General features: G+C 41.6%; 1 protein-coding gene across 1 annotated transcript in view; it reads left to right on the top strand.

Moving 5' to 3' along the window:
* exoc4 (exocyst complex component 4) overlaps nt 1-27,727 on the top strand; it is a 102,367-nt gene that overhangs the window by 73,083 nt on the left and 1,557 nt on the right. Inside the window, exons 14-20 of the mRNA XM_041030346.1 lie at nt 2,506-2,642; nt 3,987-4,142; nt 5,874-6,052; nt 13,678-13,822; nt 16,045-16,223; nt 16,378-16,537; nt 27,202-27,450. Of these exons, the coding sequence (XP_040886280.1) occupies nt 2,506-2,642; nt 3,987-4,142; nt 5,874-6,052; nt 13,678-13,822; nt 16,045-16,223; nt 16,378-16,537; nt 27,202-27,439 (1,194 nt within the window). The 3' untranslated portion in view covers nt 27,440-27,450. The remainder of the gene's footprint in view (nt 1-2,505; nt 2,643-3,986; nt 4,143-5,873; nt 6,053-13,677; nt 13,823-16,044; nt 16,224-16,377; nt 16,538-27,201; nt 27,451-27,727) is intronic.

The following is a 27,727-nucleotide window of genomic DNA, read 5'->3' as shown; positions in this document are numbered from 1 at the left end:
GCATCCATTGTTTACTCTTCTCCATTCACTGACTTGGTCTGCTATTGAGCTCTATGTCCTCAAAGTGGAGTAGGGAGACACTGTTATGATTCTGAGTACAAATGAACTTTTTGACAATAGCATGTCATTATTCTCTCTAAATTTCAAACTCTTGCTATTCTTTTACTTTCATTTTTTTTCTTTTATGGGCTTTTCTTGAATTCTATATACTCTAAGGTTGAATGGGTCATATTTGCCCACATTTAATGATGAATGTAATTTTTTAATCTGTAAAAAATCCAGCTGCTGCTCATACTAATGCATCTGCAGCATTTAGCACATCCTGGAAATATTGGAATCCATGCTCTTGTGCTTTTATATTAATTCATTATCTCTTAATAAAATAGAAATGAAGGTATCAACTGTTTATGTATTCCACGTTTGCCTTTTTCTTATTCCATTTATTTTGTAAATATCGTTCTTGTTTTTCTTGATTCATCTGAATAGTTCTTACAAATTTCCCCAAAAGCATTGCTGTTGTGAATGCAGTAAATCTGTCCAGTTTGATTTATCTAAATAATGTAATTTTTGCGAGGTCAAATGGGTCATAAAAACTCCGGCGCCCTAATGCTCTTCATTTATACGGACTTGCTGTGTGAGAAAGTCCGTCATGCACTCTGCAGAAGTTTCCCCGAGCCACCCACTGCAGCCTCAATGTGCTGACTCTACAACCTGACCTCCCTGGAGGAGGCAAGAATTTCCCTTCAGGGATCACTAAAGTAGCATATTATTATCACTGCATTAGCGTAGTCACGGTAACACAAATTGGCAGCAATGTCATTGCCACAATTTTTTTTTTTCTAACTGTGTTAAATAAAGCGGTTTATGGAACCGCCAGCCTACATTAAGAAGTGGAGGTCGCTGCTGTCTGAGCTACACTGAGCTGCAGCAGCTAGCCCTCCTGCAGGGTCTGTGTATTTCTTCCTACCCTGGCAAGTTGACAGGGAGTCAGCCATGGACAGTAAAGGGTGCTCCCTTGGCAGAGACAAGGCCTTGGTTAGCACTCCATGGGCATGGGCATTGCTATGGATCATTACTTCCCTCAGTGGAGTGGCTGCGGTTTTGTGTGTGTGGGCATGTGTGTGGGTTTGTGTGTGTGTGTGTGTGTGTGTGTGTGTGTGTGTGTGTGCATGCTTGCCTACTTGTGACACAATGAGCGAGGGGGAAATTGAAACAGAGAAAGGGCTATTAATATTAATATCATTCTATCACATCAGGGGTCCGTCCATATTTTTTGAAGATCAATTACAGACACTACTGCCCCCTACAGTCTTTGTAGGCACTTTGGCAGCTAGCTACTGGCCTTGAATATAATGTAAGTATTTAAAAAATATATTATTAATGATAAAATAACATAGATAATACTTATCCCTTTAGCACACAGAGTTGTACATATTAAATCTACTTCAGAGGGCAGGCATTTTGTTGATACCAAACCTCATTCTGTGTTTTAACTCATAACCAGTTCTTGTAATAAATAAGATATTTTCTGCCTGGTTTTATCAGGCAGCACTAAAAGGCATGTAGCAGTATTTTCTCCTCCTGTAGCTGTTTGCATTTACCACAGGTCATTTTCAACTTTGACAAAGCTATCAATTTTTCCATTTCACTCCTAAACAGTGGGACTCCACATTAAGTTTACATAGGCAGAAAAGTGAGCTGAATTATAATAAGCTATGAGTGATAAATGGAAACTATATGTTTCAGACTCCCTGTCTGTGTGTCTCTGTATGGGATTGCTCTGCACCAGACACAGTGCTGCTTTTGTAGTTGTAGTGAGTTTCAGAATGGATGCAGCTATTGCCAGACTAATAGCAAGTTATCACTATTATTGGAGATGTAGGATAGATTGGTTAAGTGCTAGGAGCACGCAAACTGGAACGTACTGAGTTGTAATCTCATTTAACCGCTCTTGAATTGCTCAAAGGTGTGCGTTTTGAATAGTTTACTCTCTGTGTGTATGTGTGTGAGTGTGTCTGGGGATATGAAGCTACTCCGCTGTTCCCAGGCCAGCTATTAGTCACACAGGAGTGGCTAATCTGTAATGGCTGCTGTCACAGCCCTGCCGCAGCTCCTGGTGATGGGTGCACTGTGACAAATGTGCACACACTCACTTTCAGCCTGAGAACACACACAACACAGAAGTTCAAAAACACACACCACTGTGTGCACTCACGCTGATTCACTTACACACAAAGAATCATCCATTCCAGCAATACGGTGTTACGACTTTTGACAAGCTCTCCAGCACCAGTCATCAGTCCAGCCGCAGGTGACAGATAAGTGAAGCTATAGCCATCTTGTTACGTTGGCACTACAGCAGACTGGATCTGAACCGACACTTGCATAAAATCCAGTCCCCTTTTATTTTTCCCGCGTCTCTCACTTTGTCTGTTTTTCTCTTCTGAACAGTTGAAAGCTCAGCCCAACCAACACTGATTGCTCTGCTCCTGTTTCTGCCTCTAGAGCACGGTGGTAGTGGAGAAGTCCATCCAGGATCTAATGAGCCTGATGCAGGACCTGAGTGCCTATTCCAACCAGTTCCTCGAAATGGTCTGCGACAAGCTCAAAGAGTACAAGGAAATCTGCAACACAGCCTACAGGTAAAAGGAGGGAGAGACCAGCTCACTTGCTACAGGAACTGGAATCCTTTTTTTTTTTAATTTATTTTTTGTTATACTAGTCTGTGTCGGATTTATGATCACTGGGCTCTTGAAAACAACATTAGCAAAAATGTAATTTAAGAACATCTTTGATTGCATTATAGAAATGTCACTGTTCACATCTCATGCAGGGAGGGAGCAGGGTTTCAGAGTGCTTTTGGTTTTTGTATGGTAAACTGTAGTGGGAATAAATCCAGGTTAGGTTGCAGTCTGGATAAGTACACAGCTGATACGGAAGCTTTCTGTTGTGAAACCTTGGCAGACATGTGGTGAGTCATCTCACAAAAGCTTTTACAACCAACAAAAAAAAAAAAAACAGAAAATCATAGGAAGATGCTAGTGTGCATTTTTATGAAGGGCTCATAGCACAGAATATTTAATTTTTAGAGCAAGGAACGGGGTTTGATTGTTGTTTTAATTGCTTTCTACGCAACTGTAATCACACACACATTGGTGCTAGGAAGGGTCATCCATCTGTGCTCCCCTGGGACCATGTAACACCTGGACAGGTGAAGGGAGGGCTGGAGAATATGGGGCGGGGGGTAAGAGAGGGAATAATGAACGGACCAGGAGATGCAGGATGGGACTGACAGACTGCTGGGAGTGCATCTGGACTCTGTCACAGGTCAGCCTCAGTCTCACTGGGGCCTCCGAGTGATAAAGATAAGCCCAACAGAGACTGCCAAAGTGTATGTGTGTGTTAGTTTGTGTGTCTGTGTGTGTGAGAGAGAGAGAGAGAGAGAGAGAAACCCTGGAGTGCTTGTGTCTACTGTTCAAGATATTACTATGATATTAATTGCTAAACCAAACAAAACAACTACATGCTGGCAGTGTGCTCCAGTTTGTCTTAACACCAAATCAGATCTGCTGTAATTCTATTGTATATGTCTGTACAGAACTACCTTTCTATTAATGCCACTAGCCTGTCTGTTTGAATATGAATATTATGTAGTTTGACAGTTAAGCAATGCTTGCTGTGTGGCTCTTGGGCAGTTGTGGTCTGTCAGTCATCATTTTCTAGTGAAATATCTTAACAGCCTTTAGACAGATTGCCACAAAAGATGGCACAGATGTTCTTGGTTGGTAGAGGATTAATGCAGTTTACTCATCCCATGACTTCTTTTGGTGCCACCAGCAGATAAGAATTATTCTTCCATTACCTCAGTTCCTGACAACGTACCTCTAAAATTAAAGAACTAATTCTCTTTGTGCCTCGGTTATATATCGGTTGTATATTAATAGTCTGTTGTCTACACTTCAGTATGTCTTTCTTTGTGTCCTCAGGGGTATTGTTCAGTGTGAGGAGAAGCTGACCATCAGTGCTTCCTGGTCTAAAGATGAGGACATCAGTCGTTTGCTCCAGTCCCTCCCTAACTGGGCAAATATGGCCCAACCCAGACAGACCAGACAGAAGAGGGAGGATGAAGAGGACTTTACTCGGTAAACGCACAAATACACACATATACACAAATATGAATGGAATACATGCCTGTTCATAAAAAAAAAATATATGTCCATGTGTATGCAAATTTACAATTCTGTCATGAAGAACTGATACCCAAACAAGTAGGGCAACTAGAACACACTCTCGCGCACATTGTACACACACACACATACAAGCAGAGGTAGACACGAACAATCACACTTGAGCAATCACGCAAATAATCCCTCCTTCCCGTCTTTGCTCCCTTATTCACATATTATTGAACCCTCCCTTGTTGACTAAGATGCACCCACATGAGAGGTCACGAATGCTCTTTTAAGCACCTTCTATCTGAAGGAAGTGAGGAAACGAGGGAAGAACAAAATAGGAAAATATAAGAAGAGCAGTCGGAGGCAGGAAAGGGGGGGGGGGGTCTGTCTTATCGAAATTGCCTTTGAATGTGCGCACTCTTCAGGGAACACTGAAGCTCATCGGAGCGGAATAGTAAAGTAAATAAATAAATTGGCTATGTGGCCAGAGAAAGTCAATCTGTTGTGTGCGCTCTCTCCCTCTCTCAGGCACACACACACACACTGTGAGAGCACTGAGATAACAAGAGGGAGACCATAAGGCTGTTTGATTTGAGAGGCATAGATGTTTTCATCACTATGAAAGGGGGATTAGCTTCTGCACGACTGGCAACCCAGTCCTTTAATAAAGCCTCATTAATAAGCTACACATGCCCATGTGTGAGTGAGGGAGTATGTGCTTGTGTATCTGGTGTTTTTTTTTTACCCATCTGTTGTTCAAAGGATCTTGATCTTGTGGGCATCCCGGTGAATCGGGACGCCAGTCCACATGCCATGCGTTCGCCGCACTGTGCTGTTGAGATTTAGTTATCCAACTTCCAACTTTTCCTTTCTTCCTTACCAGTCTCCAAAGTTCATTATCCTTCCAAAACCACAAGTGATTGTTAATATAATGCAAAAGAGGTTTTGATCTTTTTGTCTGCCCTCTGTTTGTTTTCCGTTTCTAAATATTCCCCATCACCCGCTGTTATTTCTCTTCCACCGATTGTTGAGTTAGTAGCAACTCCTCCCTTTTAAAGTGATTGTGCCCATAAAATTCTCTTAATTACTGTGTCCAACTTTCTTATGTTCCTATCCTCCACCCATCTCTCTGTGTACATATCCATCTATGCATCTATGTAGTTATCAACCCTGTATCTCTCTCACTGTCCCTGTTGTTTTTTTTTTTTTTATTTTTTTTTTTTTTATTTGTTTTCACATCACTGTAAAGGTCAATGCACTATTTCAGCCCCACATCACTAAGCCATTGTGCACATAAGCATGAGATTACTTTAACATCTGAATTCTCTTCAAATAAACATACTCACACAAGCGCACTCGTACATTTGCACATCCATTCCATTCAGCAGTCAATTATGTTTTAACTTTTGGAAATTGACTTCCATTATAGTATTTATATAAGCCACGCACTGCCTCTGGAGACCAGACAATTTGAGTCCAACCAGCAAACCAATAATTTCCTTCAAATAACTTAATATTGTAGACTGACTGTGGAGTTTTTAATAGTCATTCCTTGAAGTCGTTGCACATATGTTTGTCCTTACATTTTCTGATAGCTGTATTTTTTGTTAATGGGTGTTTACTGGTTGAGTGATGTTTTTCTTTGCCCTCTAACCATACAAACCCTTACATCCCCCACTCAACTTCTTTATTATTCAGAGCGGCTTTTGCTAAGGAGTCGGAGGTGTTGACTGGGAACCTAGGAGACAAGTTAATCCCCCAGAACGAGATCCTTCGTGACGTCAGTGACCTGAAGGCTCTGGCCAACCTTCAGGAGAGCATGGAGTGGCTTGCCGGTCGCCTCAAGACGTTCTTTGCTAACCTGCCTCATGCCTCCAGTAAGTAAGGGAAGCGTCATTTGAGATTCAGAAGCAGTTGATACCTTTTGTCTATGTTATTTGTTATAATGTCATTGTCACAGTAAAGAAGAATGTCACCTCTTCACCTCATCCTCCTCTCTCCTGCAAACATATTTTAGGTCTCATATATATCTCATATCTATGCATACAGGCAGAGCTACAACATCACTAGATGATAAATACACAGAGATTAACAGCCTGTGTGCTGATATTTATCCCATAACTAACTGGATTCTCCCAAACTTACCAAAAACCCTGTTCCCACTAACTGGATATATCTAAAGGTGTTATTCTGTTGATGAAATTAAATTAATCAAAACATGGTAATATTTTTGACACAAACATTGACATATGCAGTGCATTTAGTGCCTACAACCGTTACACTGACGCCAACGCAGACATCTGTTGCTGTTTATTGTGCATACTGAAAAACTGCACATTGTCTTTGACACATGAATTCTGCTGATCAGATGGTTGCATTGCACCAAAAATCAGATTATTCTTTGTGTCATTTTCTTCCCTCAGCGTCTCCTTCTTCCAGTTTGGCACAGACAGAAAGACCTACATGGCTGCCAAACATGACACTGTTTAAAAAAAAAATGCTTAGTATATGTTAGTGTAAACTGTGTGAGAGCTCAGTTGGCATCAAACAGATTGCACGAGTACACTGGTTCAGTGAAACTTTATCCTGGGGACAAGCTGCTCCGACAACATACATCCTCAACTGGTATACTTCTGTATCGTTCAATATTATATCATGGATATGTCTTCCAGGAGATGTTGCTTCCAGTTTCTCAGGTCATTAGGCAGTTATTGATCAGAATACACTGCAGATTAAAAACATTGTCTGGATGGTTTATGTAGGATCACAGTCAGGGGTACATGAAGTTTCCTCATCCTTAACTGCAGCGCTTTTGTAGTAACACTTCTTACCTGTGCCTCATTAAGTTCTTGTTTGAATGTATTATCACACACTCATTACCTTCTCCACTGGAGTTGTCAAAGAACACTTTACACACACACACACATACACACTCATTATGGTTGCTTCTACCTCTGCAAGTGTGTGTGCATAAATGCCTACCTTAATCAGGACTCTAAAAAGCATCTCATACATTCCCTGCTCAGTCATCACTTTTGTATCATTAATCACTGATCACAACGAGGTGTGTGTGTATGTGTGTGTGTGCATGTTTCCATTCAACACATAGTCTTTAGGTAGATGTTGTTAATCTCTTATCATTACAGTAATGTTTTTAGCCTCATTATCACGCTGAGAATATGTTTAATCTTCCTGTAAAGATTCTAGCATCTTGTAATTTGCTTCTTCGAGTCCATATCTTTTTATTAGTGTCATATGATGGCAATCAGGGAGTTATTACTCCCATTAATGACTCTTACTGTGGGTCAGGTTTGTTTTTGCGCTGTAGTTAGAGGTAGCAGTCTTTTATTTCGTATTTTCGTCCTTACGCCATCAAAACTTTGGTATTTATGTGCAGTATAAAACCTTTTCCCCAAATTCGTACAATATAAGCAGAAATCAGACTTCACTTTCCAGTCTAATGGTCTAATGAAAAAGTCAGTTTTATTTGATGTGTTATGTTTTTTCTAATGAGCTCATTTAATGGCCTATTTAATGTCAGTCTACAATTCCAGAGTGAGATGATGCTCTTGAAATTTCAGTTTGTTATTCAGTTTCTGCATAAGAATTACCACATTTTCACATAACATATTTGCCACATTTTCATACAGCCATTCATTCACCTTTGTAGTTATTGTGTTACAGTACTACGGAGTAACTTAGCCATGTTCACAGCAGTATCTTGGTCCTCTGGCGGAGCTCTGGTAAATTATGCACCTTTCCTAGAGGAATAGAGAGAGGGCTCCAACCTCTATCAGCCACTATCACAGCTCTCTAGCTTCAGACCTCTGATTTGCTCATTGAACTTGCACTATTTCGCTATTCCATATCGCAACTTTTCTTTTAGACGTAAAATAATTAAATGAGAAATTTTCAGATATTCTTATTTGGGCTTGACTTTGTCACTATCTCTTTTTAAACTCTTCCCTTCCCTCTCACTCTGACGCCAGCTTGCTTCGTCTATTCATAGATAAGAATTCAATAAAAGTACGGGAAGGGACGTGACATAATTATCATTAATACTGGCGGGTGGCATTAATGGGAAGGATAGGGCAGTCACTTATCATGCTGGGACAGCCTCCGTATTGTTCATTATTTAGTGTTTGCTGAGCTGATGACGGACTACGTGTGTGTTGGTATGGGTGTTAGTGTGTGTGTGTGCGTGTGTGCGTGTGTACATAAGCATGCACTGTGTAAGATGGGACAAGGGTACGGCTGGGGAAAAAGGACCCCACCTTATCTCATCCTCCACCCCCCTGCCTCACGTCTATGCCTCTCCAAATTGGATTTTATATTACAGAAGCAGTCAGGTATGAACAACTCATTTTCCTCTCCCTCTTTTTGCCTTTTCTTTCTTTCATTCCTCTTTCTTACTTTCTTGCTTCATTCTTTCTTGGTATTTCTTTCCTTCATTCTTGCCTTGTTTTTTTTTCCTTTCTTTTTTCCTTCTTTCCTCATCCTGGCAGTGCGAACATTGGTCTTTCAGATTTTGTCCATAGCCCGGTGATCTTTGCAGTGGACATGAGGTTTGATCACCTTCCTGTGTGATTGAATTCTACAGGATGTGTCGTTGCAGACATTGCTGTGCTCTGAAGTATAGAGAATGATATGAAAACAGCATGTGTATGTGATCCGTTGTGCTTCCTCAGGATGCTGGTTCAGTTTAAGTCTGTATATGTGCACTTCCATTTGGATATCTGTGTGTGTCAGATTATTAAAAATATCTGAATGAGACTGTGTGTGCGTGTTGGCAAAGAGGACGGTTTGTGTGTGTGTGTGTGTATGCAGACAGACCACTGATGGTGATTGGCCGTGAAGGTGGCTGGAGAAAGGGTCTTATCACCCATCTGGTCTCAGCACTGAACTTCTAATCCACTCTGACAATATTTACCCGACAACACACACAGATACATACACGCACGCACACACACGCAGATGCCTGAGGGGCAATGTCAGCATAACAGCCATTTTTTGTTGACTGCTGTGTGTGTGTGTATGTTTGAGATTTTTTAAATAATGTTTGCCAGTGTGTCTGGCAGCCTTGTTGGATCTTTGTGTACTGAGCAACGACCTGCAAACTGGAGATCGTGAACAGCGTGAAAGGTCTTCCTACTGGGCAGTGTTTTTCCTGCAGACTTTTTCTGTCTATCGACACTTTATGTACTTGTGTGCAAATGCATTTGCGTGTTCACATCGGAGGCCTGACCATCATTAGCTATGTAGAAACAAGCTTCTAATCTATGCTGCAGGGTTCCTAGAAAATAATCATGTGTTCTCCCTGTGGGAGTAAGTTCCTTCTCTCTCTTATGGAATACACTTTTCTAACCTTGACTATGGTGAGTGTAGGTCTTTCCCCTTTAGCTGTGGTTTTTTCTTGACTCCATTTAACAAGGCAAGTTGACTTGCAACACATTGTTATTCACTGCACAGGCCTGGGGGAGTAGCTGCAGCGGGAGATGATGGTGTTGTTTTTTTTAGTAGTCAAAATATTATCTTTTTGTTCATCCATTCATTTGTTTCTGTCCAAAATGTCTAGCATATTTCTATTCTCTCTCATTATAAGACACCATCAAGCAATTTAGGGTTGTCAGGTATAAAAATCTTTCTCTATCATTCTCAATTTTTCTCTCTCTCTCTCCCCTCTCATCTTTTCCCTTTCTCTCTGGACAGAAGTTCAAATCCCCGTGTGCAGATGTTCATCCTCTACCAGAGGCAGCAAAATAATTAATAACTCCTCTCCTCTCTTACTCAGTCAGTCATTTATGAATCATTCATCATTCCACCCCTGCAGGATACTGTCCTTTGCGTATTTTTCCTCCGTTTTCTCCTCCATTCCTCTTTTCTGTTTATAGGTAGGGCATGTTTTCACTTTTTAAACAAAACAAATGATTTTTATCAAAGTTTCAGTATCTGTATTTATCAGTGCCACAGAAAATTTCAAGTCAGATTATTTTCTTTGTTCTTAATATATCTTGTACGTCCTTAATCGCAGATAGGGCAATGAGTGTAAGACTGGGCGTTAATATAAAGTGTCTGGGCATGTTCGCATCTGCATGCTGTATGTGTGTAAGTGTATGAATTCCATCACTGATCTTCTCTCTTAATGTCTGCCAACCTCATCTTCTGCAGATGGCAAGCAACAGCCGTTTCTCTTAGATGAGATTCAAAAATAATTGGATAAGCGCACAACACACACGCACGCACGCACGCATGCCTACACACGGGCGCATAAATAGATACATGAAATGCACATACATATCCTCACATTTAATCATGCATACACAAAGAACTTATAAGTAAGAGTTGGGGGTTATTTGGTTTGAGGAAAAAGAAAGCAGAGAGATACAGAAAGAAAAAAAGAGAGCAAGAAAGTTGTCAGTCAGGACCAATGAGTCGTCTCCTTTTGCCCGTCTGTCCCCGACTCTAATGGTGCCCCCCATGCTGCGACGCTTCCCTTGCATCATCAAAGCGGCACAGGCTGGGGGAGCGGCAGGAGACTGTGTGCCTGTGTTTCTGTGCGTGTGTGTTTTTGGACGTGTGTGTGTGTGTTTCACGGACACCCCCTGGAGAGACCTCCAGCAGGGTGTGCCACAGCGAGCCCCCCCGTTTTTTTTCTCCCCTTCTGCTGCCAAAGTGAGTGAGTGCAATGCACATGAGAGGAAACAGAAGCCTTCGAGTCACTCTCACACACGCCTATGTGCACATGCACACACACACACTTGGATGAAAAACACTCCCACAGGCAGAGCAAGTCAAATGCTCTCGTTCTCTCACACAAACGAAGTGAAAAAAGAGACAGAAAAGAAAAGAGCAAAATAGTCTATATCTGCCTAATACACATGTAGCTTTTCTCAGGTGCTTTAGTATATATATATAGTGCCCTGACTATAGAGTATATATAGTCAGGGCACTGCTAGCTGTACTTAGCACTTGTTGATGTTGTTACTGTTCCTTTGATGCCAGTAGATGTCAATAATGCCATAGATCACAGCTTTCAGGTTTCTCTTTGAATGTTTGAGTGGCGGTGTTGTGTGTCTTTGCTCTGCTCTGTATCTAATAACGATCTGATAAAGTGACCAGGGAGAATAAACAACTTTAGCTAAATCCAATCAAATGAAGTCAATTAATGTCATTATTCTCTGCTCCCTTGAGAAATCATTGTGGGTGTTAAGGCCAATCTTGTTTGTTGTTCCTGTGCCTCATTTAGAAGGATTAATGCTGATATTGCCAACCTAAAGATTTAATCCATGGCTCTCTGTTTTCTGCCTGCGGAGGAGGCAGCGCCTTGTGTAAATATCATATGGATTTTATACAGTAGCACTGATGATGATTGACATTTTCTTTAAAAAAATCCAAATATAGAACCAAACACAGAGTATGTGACATGTTAGACTACTGCTCTGTTGATTCAAACCAGTTTTTGTTTCACTTTCCGACTGGTTTAATGTGAAATAGTCAGATTTTCAAAAATAAAGACTGATTATAATCCTAAAATGTTAGCCACACTAGCCCTTAATTATCTCGGAGCTCATGTTGGTGTTTCTTGCTGCGGCAACAATGAAGCTGATTAAAAAGAGGAGAGGAAGGCTCATAATTTGTGGTTTTCTAACAGCTTTGTGGAGTCAGCAGTGAGAAAAGTCAGAGCTTTTTTGATACTGACTTTGAGACTTTCTTTGTTTGTTTATGACTGGGGATTGTTACTTGAATCACATATTTTTTTCTCAGTAAAATGTCCATGTAACTGTTTTCTGTTAAGTGAACAGAGCAGTTTGAAGTAGTCGCCCAGGCAGTCAGGGTTTAGTGAATTTACCCAGACTTACCTTACCTTGACTTGATTTTTAATTAGCAGGTAAGTTCATACATACAGTAGATGCATTTAGCACTTCTAAATACACAGCCTCACACATCACATGCACACCTTTAATAAGAAATGCAATCTCAAGTATTTATCTCTAAACTTAAGGCACACAGACCATAAGAGGAGCTGTCACTGTTGTCACATCCCAGCCCAGGCTGGGTTTGCTTTGTTAATTGGATGGCCACGACACACACCTCATTGCTGTTTGCCTAAACCAACAGTCTCTCGTCTTATCAGGGGTTCATTTAAAGTACCTGTAATGGGGACAGACACATTCACCAGCACATATAAAATGCAAGCAGTAAGGTTTTGGACTTAAGTCAGCCTTATTAATGTGGGGGAAATGTAAAGCTGTTTATCTTTGCAGTAAAACCCCCTGTTCCAAAAAAGACAGAGGTGACATAGCAGTCGATGATATAGTTTTACTTCAAAAACCTTAATTAGGAGCATTGCGGTGTCAACAAACAGCAGCTAATAAACACATGTACCAACATCAACAAATATCCAATACCCAAACCTTTATCTGTTTTGGGGGGATATCATTCAGAAGAATTATATCACAGAGAGGAAAGACAGATGACCAGGTTATTCTGTCCCTAGTTTTGACTTGGGCCACCCTGTCCTGAGTTTTTTGTGTGTGTGTGTGCGTGCATGCCTGCGTGCCTGCGTGTGTGACCTTCGGAAGGGCAGGAAGAGTAACTGGGGAGCTGGCTTTGACTGCGGCACATCGATCGTGGACCCCTGCATTCTCCTGCTCAACAGTCACTCTTTGTACACACACGCACACAGACACAAGTTTGTGAAGCTATCCTTATTAGGACATTACACTGACCTCCATTCATTGTGGACAGCCAAACCCGAACCCTAAACTAACCTCAGTCCACACCTTAGCCCTAACCTTACTTTGGACCTCAGAAATGATGTTTTGCCTCATTAGGACCAGGCTTTGGTCACCACGAGGACCACTGGTCCTGACAAGGTCAGTGTTTATACCGCAAAAGGTCCCAAAGAGGTAACAAAAACGTGCACACACACACACACACACACACGCATGCACTCGCCTCATTGACCAAATAGACTTACATATGAGTGACGGGGCCAATTTCTCTCCCTTTCCTCCCCTTGCTAATTTATGGCCATTGATCTACACTGGGCTGAATTTATATACACTCATCATGCTCTCTTGCTCTCTGGCTCACTCTCTCTCTTTTCACACATACACACACACACACACACACAGACACACACACACAGGTCTTTTGTATGGTTTACAATGCAGTGCACTGACACATGCTTCTGCTGTCTCAGCACAAGTGGCAAGAAGAAAGTACAAGAACATGCTGAAGGACTTAGGAAGTGTGTGAACTAATGGCTTTGTGTAAACTGTTTGAGCTGGTGTCATTTACAGTACCTGATTATGTCAGTATTAAATGGTATACATGTGTATTGTCATGCGGTGCAGTACAGTGTGTGAACATTGAATTCTTGTCCTTTGTCCTCTAGTTAAGTGATTATCCTTCTACTCATTATAGATGCCCTTGTTTGGTATAATTGCGTTTATTAATAGTGCCTGCCTGTGTCTTCTTGTCCGATCTGTCCATTCAGGTGCGCCTCCATGCTCAGCAGACAGTCAGGGGGTTGGTGAGAGTGAACGCAGCAGGGAGCAGATTCTCCAGACTCTGAGTGACCTGTCCAGGGGCTTTCAGGACATTGCCGACCGCTGTCTCCTGGTGTTGCACCTGGAGGTCAGGTAGGCAGGAGAAGCTCACACACACTTCACAGAGTATAGAATTTGTTTCAATAATGTTTGCTTTTATTTGAGTGTTAAAAACATATTTGAGTGTTAAGTATTTTCTTCTATTTGTTTATTAGCTGTTCTGCAAGTGGATCATATCAATATTTAGTCACCCAAGGCACAAAACTACACACAATAATATAAACTATGAACACTGGTTTGTAGATTGATGTGACTATTTCAGGGTGCTGAGCCTTTGTTTGAAATTGTGTTTTCAAATATATAAGTGTTAATTGGCACAAGCTTGGCACATCTAGTGCATACTTCTATCTGTATCACACGTCTGGCATGTGCCATAAGCCTCAGCTGACACGCATCAAATTATGTGTGTGACTCTCACCTTCTTCTTCCAATAATTTCTGGAATCGGTGCATTGATTTTACTCATATGAGACTTTCCAACTGAACGAAACGCAGATTGTTACAGTGTGACTTTAACTCATTTACTACTCAGCACCGTGATCATGCCAGACAAGCTCAGCCGACATGTTATTAAATCATACGGGCAAGAATGATCAGCGATGTCACACTTACATCCTAAATGCACAAGTTCAGGAATTTTTACCATATCTTGAATATGTGTTTTGAATGTCAATTTCCAAGTTAATTTGCCACACCATAGAATTTCTCCACCCACAACCACTAATAGTCCTCCATCATCCCTCTCCCCTTCCTTCTATCCCTCCATGTACCGCTATTTCCCCATAGACTATTGTGTAGCTTATGCAATATTGTTTATGATTTCAGTAGAAAACCCTCCCCGAGGCTGATGTCTAGCTATATGCTACACTCCATTGACTCTCCCCATCTAGCGAATTTCCCCTGATAGTGCTACCAGCTAAATGAAGCCATGAGGAAGAAAGCAGGACAGGAGGGTGGAAGAGATGGGAGAGAGATGAGTGCGGAGGTTAAAGTGGCGTTGGGGGTTAAAGAACGGAGATACAGTATCTAAGTGAGAGAAATGATTGAATAGGGAGAGAAAGAAGGGAGATGGAGGCATTGAAAATGTGGTGTAGCTGTTGGCTTTGCCTTAAGAGGAATAGACATTCACCCATATCATTTTATACCTTTCTGCTCAGGGCATTGTGATTATGGACTTATGAGAGTATTGACTCCTCAAGTCTAGACAGAAATGAGCTGTCTATGGACCTGAAGGACCTCAAACCGCAATGTAGGTGTTTAAATGAACAGAGAGAAGCATATTACAGTCCTAAAAGTAGTATTAAATATATATGTTACCATAGGCATAAAATGCTAACTTAGACAAACTAGAGATAGGTTTATGTTGCTTCTCAAGATTATGGTTATTTTCATTTAGAGCTGAAAAGTGAAATGCTGCAAAACAGTGATCAAGAAATAAAATGAATAAAACATGTTGGGTGGAATTTTCTGATATTCGGCCTCCCAAAGTGAAATCAGTCTTGTTCATGGCAGTTGGTTTTGGTGTAATTTTACCAGCCAAGAAAATCTATCTAAGAAAAGTGAATAGAAAAACCCTTCAGGAAGGTTCATAACCTACAATTACTGCACTGGAGCAGCATACCGGTCAGTGGCACAGATCTATGTTTAAACCACATCTTCATTCAACTTTTCCTGGAAAAAAATGCAGTTACAAAACATACAAAATACATATTTAGACATAAGACATTAGGATGAGCTTCTCTGGCATACTTTCTACAGTTATAATTGAATGGTTTGAAAGGCATGACGAACTTGTAGCGGAGATTCCAAGAAATCCTCAGGCAGTGGTATTTCAATACAAGTACTCTGAACATAATGATTTGTGTAGAAATTATAGGTCTTACAGTAGGCATAAACATTAGTGGGCCTTGAGAAGTGAGAGCACTCACAGTGCCCACTAAAGTATGTTGTACTCTAAGGGCAGAGAATCATATACTTCATACATAACTCTTTGTGAGGCTCTTTTCTTTCTTCTCCTTATCATTAGCAGAGGTCACGGTTTTCCAATATATCAATATATTGATATTCTATCAATAGTGAACTGTGACTGAACTTTGTGTGGACTGTCTGGCTTTATTGAAAAATCACCAGGTGTACATTTAATGACAAGACCTGAAATGGCTAGAGGATAAAATGTCTTTCAACATCTACTCTCTGTCTTTCTCTTTCTTTTTTTTTTTACCCTCGCCCATGATGTCCTTCCCTGTTTCAATCCAGGGTGCATTGTTTCCATTACCTGATCCCTCTCACCAAGCAAGGAAATTACGCCATTGTGGCTAATGTGGAGAGCATGGACTATGACCCACTGGTGGTGAAACTGAACAAGGACATCTCAGCCATCGAGGAGGCCATGGGGGCTGCTCTGCAGCAGCACAAGTTCCAGTACATTTTTGAAGGTCAGTACAGACCTTGGGTGACATATAAACAAATACCATTCACCCAGTCCCAGATTTTCCTCCTTTCTTTATTCTTTTCTGCTTGTCTTTTTTATGCATCACGGTCACTATTTTCTCATTTCTCTTTTCCTCTCTCCTCTTTCTCTCCCATCAGGTCTTGGTCATCTGATCTCCTGTATTCTAATCAATGGGGCTCAGTACTTTAAGAGGATCAGTGAGTCTGGTATCAAGAAGATGTGCAGGAACATTTTTGTTCTCCAACAGAACCTCACCAACATCACCATGTCCAGGGAGGCCGACCTCGACTTCGCCAGGTCAGAGTCTTTTTCCCATTTTCACAGGGTCAGCCTGTTTTCTCTTCAGTTTCACTGATCTCAAAGAGATAATGTCTTTGATATCATAGAACCCTGAAAGATAATTAGAGTCTTAGAAATAATAATATTAACATCTTTATTTGTTGGGATCTGTACTACAATAGATTTCAAGACCTAAATGAGATGATGTAATATTTCTAAAATTTACATCATCTAATAACATGAACTGTATTATGAAGCCATCAAATCAGAAATGGACAACACTTACTATTTGATATGCAGTTTTTCAGTTTAAATCAGTTCATATATTGGGCCAGTCCTACTACACACCTGCATAGACACGCACACGATGTCCTGAAGTTCAGACAATGTCAATGCATGAGGCAGACAGCTGGTCAAACAGATTGTCAACCACACTGTGTGTCTGTGTGCACACCGTTCTTGGTGTTTATTTCTTATTCATACATTTATATTTTGTGAGTCTACCTGCTGTTGCCCAGTGCTGTCCAGCCCTGACAGTCATGGGGGAAATCAGCACTCAGATATCTTTGTGAACAAGATGGAGGGAGTGAGGAAGAGAGAGAGAGAGAGGGCGCAGGAGGGTGGAAAGAGAGAAGACAGAAAGAGAAGGGTGATTCATAGTATTCATACGATTTTTTTGCTCTTTCAGAAGCTTGTGTCCTTGACAGGAGAGAGTATGTGAGAGGAAGGGTGATGGAAAAGATGGAGAAAGTAGGGAGGGCTTGGGGGGAGGAAAATTGAAAAACTAAGTGAAAGGAAGTCATAGAAAAAAACGTCTTTCACGGGGAAGGCATAGAATGGACTTAGAGAAGGTGGCATGGATAGAAGATAGCATACAGCGGAGTAAGAGATGAAAGCAAGAAACCTAAATGGAGGCGGATGAAATGAGGAAAGTTTGAGAAGAAAGATAAAACTTCAGCAGCTTGATTAAAGGAAGCAGAAGCGGCAGAACACTTACTTTGTTAGAAAAATGTATACACACCTTTATTGGTTCTAAAAACATGAAACTTTGGCCACGACACATTCTCTTATAACCTGGTGAAGGCTTTGGCTGTGACGACCTCCTGAAGGCCGACATTTGAATTTTTTTGAGTTTATTTATTTTTCGCTCATTATATTATATTAATTTTTAAGGCAGCGCCTCAACAGTCCATCCCAGTGTTTCTGCATCTGATATTTGTTGTTGTAAAATGTGTTTACCCATGTCTGCCCTGTTGTCATGTTTTGTTGTAGGGTTAATTAGCTTCTTTTCACAGCTCTTGGCATCTCTGTGAGTGTGTCGTATGTTTGAGTGGATGGGTGTCTATGTGCTGCCGGTGTTTGGACATAGCTATTGTTTGTAATATACTGGTACTGCAAGCCAAAAAAAAAAAAAACAAAGAAGTAAACTGAAATGACCTGAACTGTACTGGATGTGGAGGACCATTGATTAGTATGTTATTTCTACCCTCTGTCAACTTTGATTATGGAGAAATGCCAGTGATGGCTTTTCTGTCTTTTCTCTCTTTCTCCCACTCTCTCTGATTACGAGGCGTGGGTGGTGTGGAGGTGTTGATTGGGAATTGCAGAGCACATTGTTTACACATTCATGGCTTTTTGGATTGGCCGGCCTCCGGCACCGAGACACACCAACACGAACACACACACACACACACACACACACACACACACATACACTAAACCATGCACACACACACATGTAATATGTATCTCTTGTTCTCACCCATGCACAGACACCCAGCCAAGCCAATCAGCATTTTGAAATCACCATATTTATGTTTAAGACATGAATATTCATAAACCATGCTACATTCATCACACCTGCTAGCGCAACTGACCGTACGGCTTGTGTTGGAAAGTGTCACAATGGGAGATGGTTAAAAGGTTTACCAAGAAGCCACATGTAGTATTTAAGCTTCTGAAGTGTGTTTAAATCCTGCTTATGTCTTTATCATGAGATGTACATTCTGAACTTATTGAATGGAAAATTGCAAAAAAGAAAGGATCTAGAGAAAATTGTGATTGTGTTAGTTTTGAATGAATGATGATATAGCAACTTGACATTTCATAGATATTGGAATAGTTATTAAACAGGTTATTTTTTTAAGTTGTATGTATACAGTATGTACTATATATGTAGCAACATAAAACATACAACAGTTTTGTAGTAAAGATAGTGAGAAAACTAACATTGGCCACCCGGAATCAGCAGTGAAAAAGCCGACTGAGGAGAAGGGACTAAATGCAGAATATTCAGCAGTATTTTATTACCACCTCTGGAGAAACAAGAGTGAAATGAAGAAAGGAAGTGATCACAGCAGGAAGCTTGCTTTGGAGAAAGCCAGCAGATGCTTGCCTGTGTGCCCATGTACTTTTATGTTCTTATCTGTGTGTGTGTGTGTGTGTGTGTGTGTGTGTGTGTGTGTGTGTGTGTGTGTGTGTGTGTATGTGTGTGTGTGTGTGTGTGTGTTTTGACTGTTGTTCTGCTGCATCTGTGTGCTTGTGTGGGAAAGAGAGAGGCAGAGAGAGACCTGGACAAGGGCACAGTAATAACCATTGATCTGAGTTAAAACTAAGGAGAGGCCTAGCAACCAGCACTGCAGAACTCATGAAGACACACGCAGTCTCTCTCTCTCATACACACACACTTTCACTCCTCTAGACTGTGTCTGCACTGGACTGTGCAGAAGCATGGGGAAACAGTGCCACCTTGTGGCTGAATCCATGTTTATATACAGTAAGAAACTGTGAAAACCTACAGTATGTGAATTGTTAATGTTGCACAAGGTGTTAAAACTCAAAAATATGTGTGAGCATGTGTGTTTGTATGGCGAGGTCCTACGGCGGTCTCTTGTCTCTCAGTCAGAAGTTTGGCAGCGGTATTAGCACGTGGGTCAGGGTCAAACACAGACACACACACCTAAACACTGGCACACAAGTGGACACACACAGACCATCTGTTCAGAAACAGTTCAGGGGCTCAGTCCATTTCTGTAGACCTGTGTCTCACTGCAATGTCACATTTGTGTGTACTGTGTGTATGTGTGTGTTTGTGTGTGTGTGTGTGTGTGTGTGTGTGTGTGTGTGTGTGTGTGTGTGTGTGTGTGTGTATTGACTGCACCCTTAACCTTGTCACTCCATTGATCACCTCTCATTGTCCTGTGTCCACCTCTCTCTCTCTCTGTGTCTCCCTCTCTTTCTCTTTATGCCGATTTCCTCTCTCTTGACAGAGGCAGAGATGAGATAAACAGATGAGGCTGTTTGTGAATCTTTTACCTTGAAGAGACCAGAAGCCACAATAGTTCCCACCAAAACACAAGAACAAAACTTTCAGAAACTTAGTGTTGCCTGGCAACAGTCCATTCCAGTCTGTGCAGAAATTCTGGACTTAATTTGCTTGGCAACATATTTAGTGACCTTAAATAGAGATTCAAAATAATTAGCTGTCACTGAGATTTGAAGTTTGCGGTACATCTTGGTTAGAGAGTGAACCTAAAGCCTAAACATAAAAATAGAAAAGCCAATCGTTTTAACGTTGCAACTCGTTTGGTTTTCTTCCTCTGTATGTGCCCTGATGCAAATCGTTTCAGCACTAGTTGTTTCAGATCAGGTACGTTTAGGGACTAATTGGCTTAATGTCACGAAACTGAAGACTTGAACCGCCTCTGCTGGTTGCCATAGCATGCAGTCTTTTAGAAAACATGTCCGTAACTGCATTCAAATACACACACAGAGGAGGATTCATCCTCAAATTACCATTCTGTGAGAATAATCTTTTTTTACTGCAGTAGACCAGAAGACAATGCTTCTGAAAGTACACTCACTTCACTGTATAGACATGTTTTGCACAACACTGTGTGTACATGTGAATGTCCTGCAGCAGAGGTAAATGTAAATAACTGTGTACCCGTTTGTCTGTGTAAATGTCTGACGCAGCAGCATTAAAGGTATGTTCTTCCAGACGCACACTGAACACACACTGAGTAACACAAACACAGACGGAGCTCTGAGCTGCCCGGTGACCCGTGTAGGCAGGTTGCAGGGCTGTCATAACATCCCTGGCAAACTTGCAAGCCCCTTAGCCCGTAGCTAGGCTAAACATCATTCTGACAGGCTCACTGTAGAGATGCCCCAGAGTTCAGCCCATCGCAGCCACCTGTCTGCTACTGGAAATTACTACAGCGCGCAGGTCTGCATGTGTGAATTGTACAAGATGCTTGTGCACTGTGTATTGTCCCAAAGTGTGCTACCCCAGCCTCTACATGTCTCTAGGATCCAGTGTGTGCGCATTGGCAAATGAACTGTCTTCAGTTTTGTGTGTGTGTCTAAACCCCTGTGTGTGTGTGTGCGTGCGTGCGTGCGTGCGTGTGTGTGTGTGTGTGTGTGTGTGTGTGTGTGTGTGTGTGTGTGTGTGTGTGTGTGTGTGTGTGTGTGTGTGTGTGTGTGTCGAGGTGACAGGCTGGTGTGTCTACAGAGAATGTTGTAATAAGTACAGTTGACGGCCGTGTCAGGAGGTAGTGGGTGTCAACAGATAAAACTGTTTGTATTTAGGCCTGGCTTCGGTACACTGTCACTTCACTCGGCTTCTGTCTCCCTTCCTGTCACCTTGTGTCTCTCTCTTTATCTCCCTCTTCCTCCTCTCTCAGTCCCTTTTTCTTCATTTTTCTCTCCCTGTCCAATTTTTTTTTCCTCTTTTGCTGCTGTCCAACCACCTGCACCGCCTCTGCTGAACTGTTATCCTCCCTCCTCTTCTTCTTCCAGCCCTTCCCTTCCCCTTCCCCTTCCCCTGCTCCTGTTTTCTGTGCCTGCATGCATAAGATGCAGCGGTCTTTGCTGATGAAGCCTGTATGTGTGCGTATGTGTTTATGTACGTGCACCTCGCAGCATGATGACGCTGGTGTTTGCTGATGAAGCCAGTGAGAGTGTGTGCATGTGTGTGTTTGTTGTGCATGGCGCAGCATGATGGGACCGGTCTTTGCTGATGAAGCTTCAGTCTCAGAGTCTCTGCAGACCTTTCCTCATTACCAGAGAAGAGACAAATGCACTGCTCTTGGGGGAGGGAGAGACAAAAGGAAGGGAGGGAGAGAGAAAAGAAAGATTGAAAGAGGCAGAAGGATGTGGAGTCTGTGACTACCTCCACACTAAGCTGGTTAATTTTGAAAACAACAGTTTATATACGAGAATGATATTCATCCATGCTAACATATTCAGGTTGTTCTCAAATGGATCCATCTTCTTTCACCCTTGGCTTTGAGTTTGGGCCGAGGATGCTGCAAGATTTATTTCAGTTATTTTACTACATTGCTACATTTTCATATCACATTTTCAAATATATCAAAATCTAAGAATAAATATCTTAATCACATCCTATGTAACACCTCCTAAATATGCAATTATGGTGCAGCCAAGACTGGTCATGACAGTTCATGGCAGCTGGTGGTCAGAGTAATGCAACACGCTTTCCAGATGTGCAGCAGGCAGAAATAACAACTGTGAGAGCAGTAGTCAAGAGATTTTTCACTGTGAACAAAGCTCAAAGAAATGCCAAAGAAGTAAAATAAAATCAGACTGTACAGTGAACGCTACTTGGCTTAACAGCTTTTCATGGATAGGGGAAATCAAGCTGTCTCACACCTGAATGCTTCATCCTGAGAGGTGCCAGGAAAAACGTAAAACATTTTATTGTTGGTCATAAATGCTATCTGTTATCCAGGCACTAAGAGATCAGTCAAATCACTATTTCATGATTGCTAAGTCGTCTGATATCATCTGACGCCTGTATCATGCAACTGGATAAACTGACATTTAAAATTAGTGATCACAAAAAGCATTAGGGGTGGAAGAGAGTTGTCTTTTTAACTTTACTTTCCATCAGCCCTGTACCAGGCTTACATCAGTGACCTCACGTCCATGCTAAAAATGTACTGTTGGAGTTTTCAGATTGATTGATTTCTTTCAAAAAGCTAAATTTCTGGTGTCAAAAATGACAACAGGCCAAAGAGTAAAAAGATGAATTTTCAAATTTTGACAGCTTCATGTTGATAGCAGTGAGACGGGGGACAAGAAATGGACAGAAAAGACAGCATAGTGCCCTGTGGTTGGTTCGACTAACGCCAGTATTTGTGCAGCAACAAGCCTTGGTTCCACTTGATGAAGAGGGTCGTCCACAGACTCTCCCATCCCCTCTCCTCCTCTTCCTTCCTCATCTCATCTCTCCCCCCTCCCTAACTAATGTGTTGTTCCAAACGTGCTGACAGAAGCAGCCTGTAATGGCCTTAATATTGTACACAGTGGAAATGAGGGGAAATTAATTGTGCTGATTCTTGTCTTTCTCTCGCTTTTCTTCTCTCTTTGTGTCTTCGTCTTTTAGCTCCTGCGCCCCCTCTTCTCCTCCATGTTTCTCTCTCCCTCACTGTCGTGCCATTGACACTCATATCTGTCTGTCCTAGGCTGCATCCACGCATCATAAATTTACTTAATATTCTTTGTATACGAGGAGAGGGAGGGGGGCGGCTAATTAAAATTTAATAGGAAGCGCACCATGGAGGCATGCTGCCGAACACAGACACACACACACTCACACTATGCACACACACAAGCTGATTACTAAAGCAGTGCTCTTATAGACAGGACTTCTGGAGGAAGCAGGTGGAAATTGGCAAAATTAGTTCTTTTGTGTGTGTGTGTGTGTGTGTGTGTGTGTGTGTGTGTGTGTGTGTGTGTGTGTGTGTGCGTGTGTGTGTGTGTAGAAAGGGAATGAGACAGAGGAGGAGGCTGAGGGTCATAAATAGAGAAAGACTTAAAGGAAGGGGCCAGTCAAAACAACAATTCACTATAGTATTGTTGGGAAAAAATGCTGGTTTCAACTAGCTTAAACTAGCTGCTTCTCTAACAGATAAGAGGAAGCGTTTGTGTGTGTGTGTGTGTTTTTGTGTTAGCGTGCGTGTCACTGGGGGTTCCATCTTGATGGTGGGGTGCCGAGAGATTTTAATCTTATTAACAGCCCTTACACTGTTTGGCAAATGGCTTTCCAACTGCTTGTGTAATGAACTGTTTGAAAGTGTTTTCAGCACACACTAACATACATCACTCAGACACATAGATAGACACACACACAGTGACACACAAACACACCTTACACTTTCTCTGTCTGAACCAGCCCCCCCCCCCCCCCCCCCCCTTTTGTACCGAGCAGAGACTGGTTTGCCAGCTGTCCTCACGACTCAGACACACACACACACACACTAACAACCAGCTGACAGCCTAGCACACCGTCTTCCTGCGGATGCAGCCTTTCTGTTTTGATATTAGATGCAATAGAAGGGGCAGGAAACTGCACAGTGGATTTAGTGACTATCATCAGTTCTAAATGAGCATCAGTCGATCTGCTTTTAAGTAATCCTGTGTGGGATTTTTCCCTAAATGCATCGCTTCCAAGTGAATTATAGTTGCTATTATACCGTAGTTAAGCCATGTTTTATAGCACTGATGAGGTATTTTTTAATTTCCTCCTGCTGGCTGCTGGAACAACAGATGGGTTCCAAAGCGTTCCAGCTACTTTTACTATTTTATCAGACAAATTGTTTTTTAGACTGGGGAAAAATGTCCAAACAGCACTTGGTTTCTGTCAAAGTGGTCAGAGTCATAATTTAAGTTTTCAGCTGGCATGTTTGTTGTTAATTTCCCACTGTGTGCATAACTTAACCAGCCTACCAGAAGGGTTTCCTTAATTGAAACAGGGAGCCGAGCCTAAAAACCTGTCAGTTAGTCAGCCTACACAAATACAACTACAAGAACTTGGAGATAGTTTCTACCATAGCAAATAACTGTAGAACTAAAACAAAGAAAAGCCTAAATTGTATATACAAGCACTTTACACACACTCTCCACAGATGTTTGCAATCATTATGCCTCTGTAGAAAGTTATTGCTCTGTTCAAAATCAACAGTTTCTTTCCTTTAAACTGCTTCCCATCAAGAATTTGAAAGAGGGAAACCTTCTTCCCTCAACAAAAGAAATGTGTTTCCCATTGTTATCATATTTGAGTTATGTGTGTTTTCCCCTTCAGATCATATAACGAGGTGATTTGCCTCAAGTGTTCAGTTAATCACTGGGTCAAGGCAGTGAAACGATAATGTTTTGGAGCTGTTTTTTTTTTTTTACTGTGTTTCTGAGGTAAAAGCACACGCTCTAAACATAGAAAGTGGAGACACATTTGTTGGCACTCACGTTCCGACAATTATCAGCGAGAAAGGCAAACACACAAATGAATGTTTCATTTCATTATGAGATAAAACCACAAGTGGGACCCATCCTTTTCCTGCTTTTTTTGCCTTTCTTCTGTCTTTCCCACAGTTAAGGAGTAAACCAATGTGACCCTCATCAATATTGACAAGCTTTTTCATGAAATGAGCTCAGGGATGGAAAAATGAACAAGACCTTGGAGAGAAATTGAGAGCAGGATGGAGAGTGAGATAGAATGCAAATGCTCTGATAACCAAGGGCATTACTTGTCAGGGGAAGGCCAAGAAACAAATATTATACACCTCTATTCCTCACTCATCTCTTTAGTCATCACTCCTTTTTTCTCTCTTCCTCTCGCTCTATCTCCATCATTCTATCCCTTCATTACTCTTTCCAGGTCTTTCTCTTCTGTTGAATTTCCAAAATGACAGCACATAAAACACCTTGGAACAGAGGCTCCCTGAGTGCTCATTAACACCTCGTTAGCATCAAAAATGATCATCTCAAGAAGGGAATGGGGTCTTGGATGGGTGGTGGAGCTAAACAAATGAGATAAAAATATCTTTTCTTACCAAAGTGTCTTTTTACTGCACCATATCAGAGAGATTTGAATCCATTTACTTTCAGCTTCCTCTGCTACCTCTACTTCCTCTGCTCTTCCACTCCCAGTGGAGAGCTTAACTCTCTCTCTCCAGATTCTTTAATGGACATAATTACAAATGAGTCTTTTTCTCTGGCTTCACACAAAGAAAGTTTTGAAAAAACAAGTGGACACAACATTTTTTTTCTCAGTTACAACACCTCCAAAGCCTTTCTTCAGCCTAACAATGTCAGCGCTACAATTATCTCTCCTCGCTGCTCTGCTGCACTCACAGAGCAGCAGGAGCCACTGCTGCTCAGTGACTGGCATCTGCCCTTGCCCAAGGTGGCCAGTTTATGCTGGTAAAGGAGGTTTCCTTTGCCTGCGAGGACAGAAAAAAGTAGAGCTGAAGCTGTTTCAGCCCACAATCCAAAAAGAGTATATTCCGTTTCACACAGAGACACAAGCTCATTAAAATATATTGCTTCCCCTGTTACAGAGGGAGCAATGAGGAACAATCTCAATGATAAATCTCAGCAAAGTTAATTAGAAGAAGATAGCATACCGGTGGCTTCATGTTTTTTCGTCTGTCTACTTGAAATCAGGTGCACTTTACATTGTGCCAACCATTTTGTAAGCAATGTAAGCAATGTGTTTTAAATATGTGATGACACATGATTTGTGTATCAGGAGCAAAAAATTGTACAACAAACACTGAAATGGTCCTTTAGTGTTCAACAAATGTTCTAATATTAAACATACATGTAATAGCACAGTATGTAATATACCATACATCACCTGCTGTCCTCTTGCTCTGGCTGTATCTACAGCTACTGTATGGAAGTCTAGTGTATCTTCAATGTATCTTTAGAGAACAGGATTTGTCCCATAGCCAGGGGCAGATAGTGGTGAAATCTATTCTAGTCAGTGCATGTATTATAGTGTTCCTTTGTGTATTTGAGAGCATAGCTGTCCTGCCGACACAGTCCCGCACAAGGTATTTGACCTGTTTTGCCCCCAAGCAAAGAATAATAGTCTGTCCTGCATCTCAGCGCTCCTATGCGTTACCTTACCTTCAGCCTCTCCCCCCTTTTTTTGCACAGGAATGTGTAAATTGTGTTTATGACAAGTTACCTTCCTCCTAAAGTCCATATTTATGGAAAAATATTGCGTTATTCTCAGTGACCTAATGACTATGAGTTATACAGCTTATGCTCACGTACACAGGAGGTTCATCTTAATGTTCTATAAAAAAAATAAATACAGTTTATAAAAGTTTATTTAAAAAAAACAACAAGTGCACATAGTCTCTCCTCACTTCAGTCTGACATATCTGACCTTTATGTCTGATGTTTTCGTCAGCAGGTGGAAGTGTTCATAATTCACTCTCCCTTTATCAGTATGTACTTTTGGTCTTTTTCAAATGGCTCATTGTGGCATTAATTCTACACACACCTCCTCCTCCTTTGGACTCTGTCAACAGTGTTTCATTAAAACGACCTCAGTAGTTTGTAGCCAATGAATGTTTTCCCTCTACCTTCAGCTCCCGGTGGCAGCAGGGTGAGGTCCACAAAGTCCTTTTTAAGAAAATTGGGCTTGACAGCTACAACCGTTAGTTTGGCTTTCGTGTTTCCCTTTGTTGTTGCTGCTCCCTCTGAGTCTGCATTGGAATAATGCAAAAAAAGAAGGAATATAAAGCATTATTCACTTTTTTTGGTCTATCCTTTTCTTTACTCTCTTTCTCTCTTCTCCCATTTTCTTCACCCATAACCTCTTTTCATTTTCTCTCCGTCCTCATTCCCCCTGTCCCTCCTTTCAGGCAGTACTATGAGATGCTGTACAACACTGCAGATGAGCTGCTGAACCTGGTGGTGGACCAGGGTGTTCGCTACACGGAGCTGGAGTACATCAACGCCCTGTCCTTACTCCATCGCAGCCAAACTGGCGTAGGGGACCTGAGCACCCAAAACATTCGACTGCAGCGGCTGAAGGAGATCATCTGTGAGCAGGCGGCCATCAAACAGGCCACCAAGGACAAGAAGATCACCACAGTGTAACGATAAAACAGGTCAGGGCAGGGTTCAGAGGGAGGGTTGAGAATTCAGAGAAAGAGAATAACTGTGCATTTTCCAGTAACATAACCTATGTTCAAATCAGTTTTCCTTTTTCAGCTCCTTCACAACTGTCTAGCAGAGACACATAAAACATTTAATTGAGAATTGGGTTGGAAAACACTGAAATAGATGTTTGTTCTAGACCTAGATCATAGTGTATGTCAAATCGGTTGATGGAAAGTGTGTCTTCTCTATTTCATCTTGACTGATGCGATCAAACACATTGTAGTC

Source organism: Toxotes jaculatrix, chromosome 22, assembly GCF_017976425.1.
Source record: "Toxotes jaculatrix isolate fToxJac2 chromosome 22, fToxJac2.pri, whole genome shotgun sequence".
Lineage (NCBI taxonomy): Eukaryota > Metazoa > Chordata > Actinopteri > Toxotidae > Toxotes > Toxotes jaculatrix.
The sequence above is the reverse complement of the archived record's forward strand: the minus strand, read 5'-3'. Positions and strand labels throughout refer to the sequence as shown.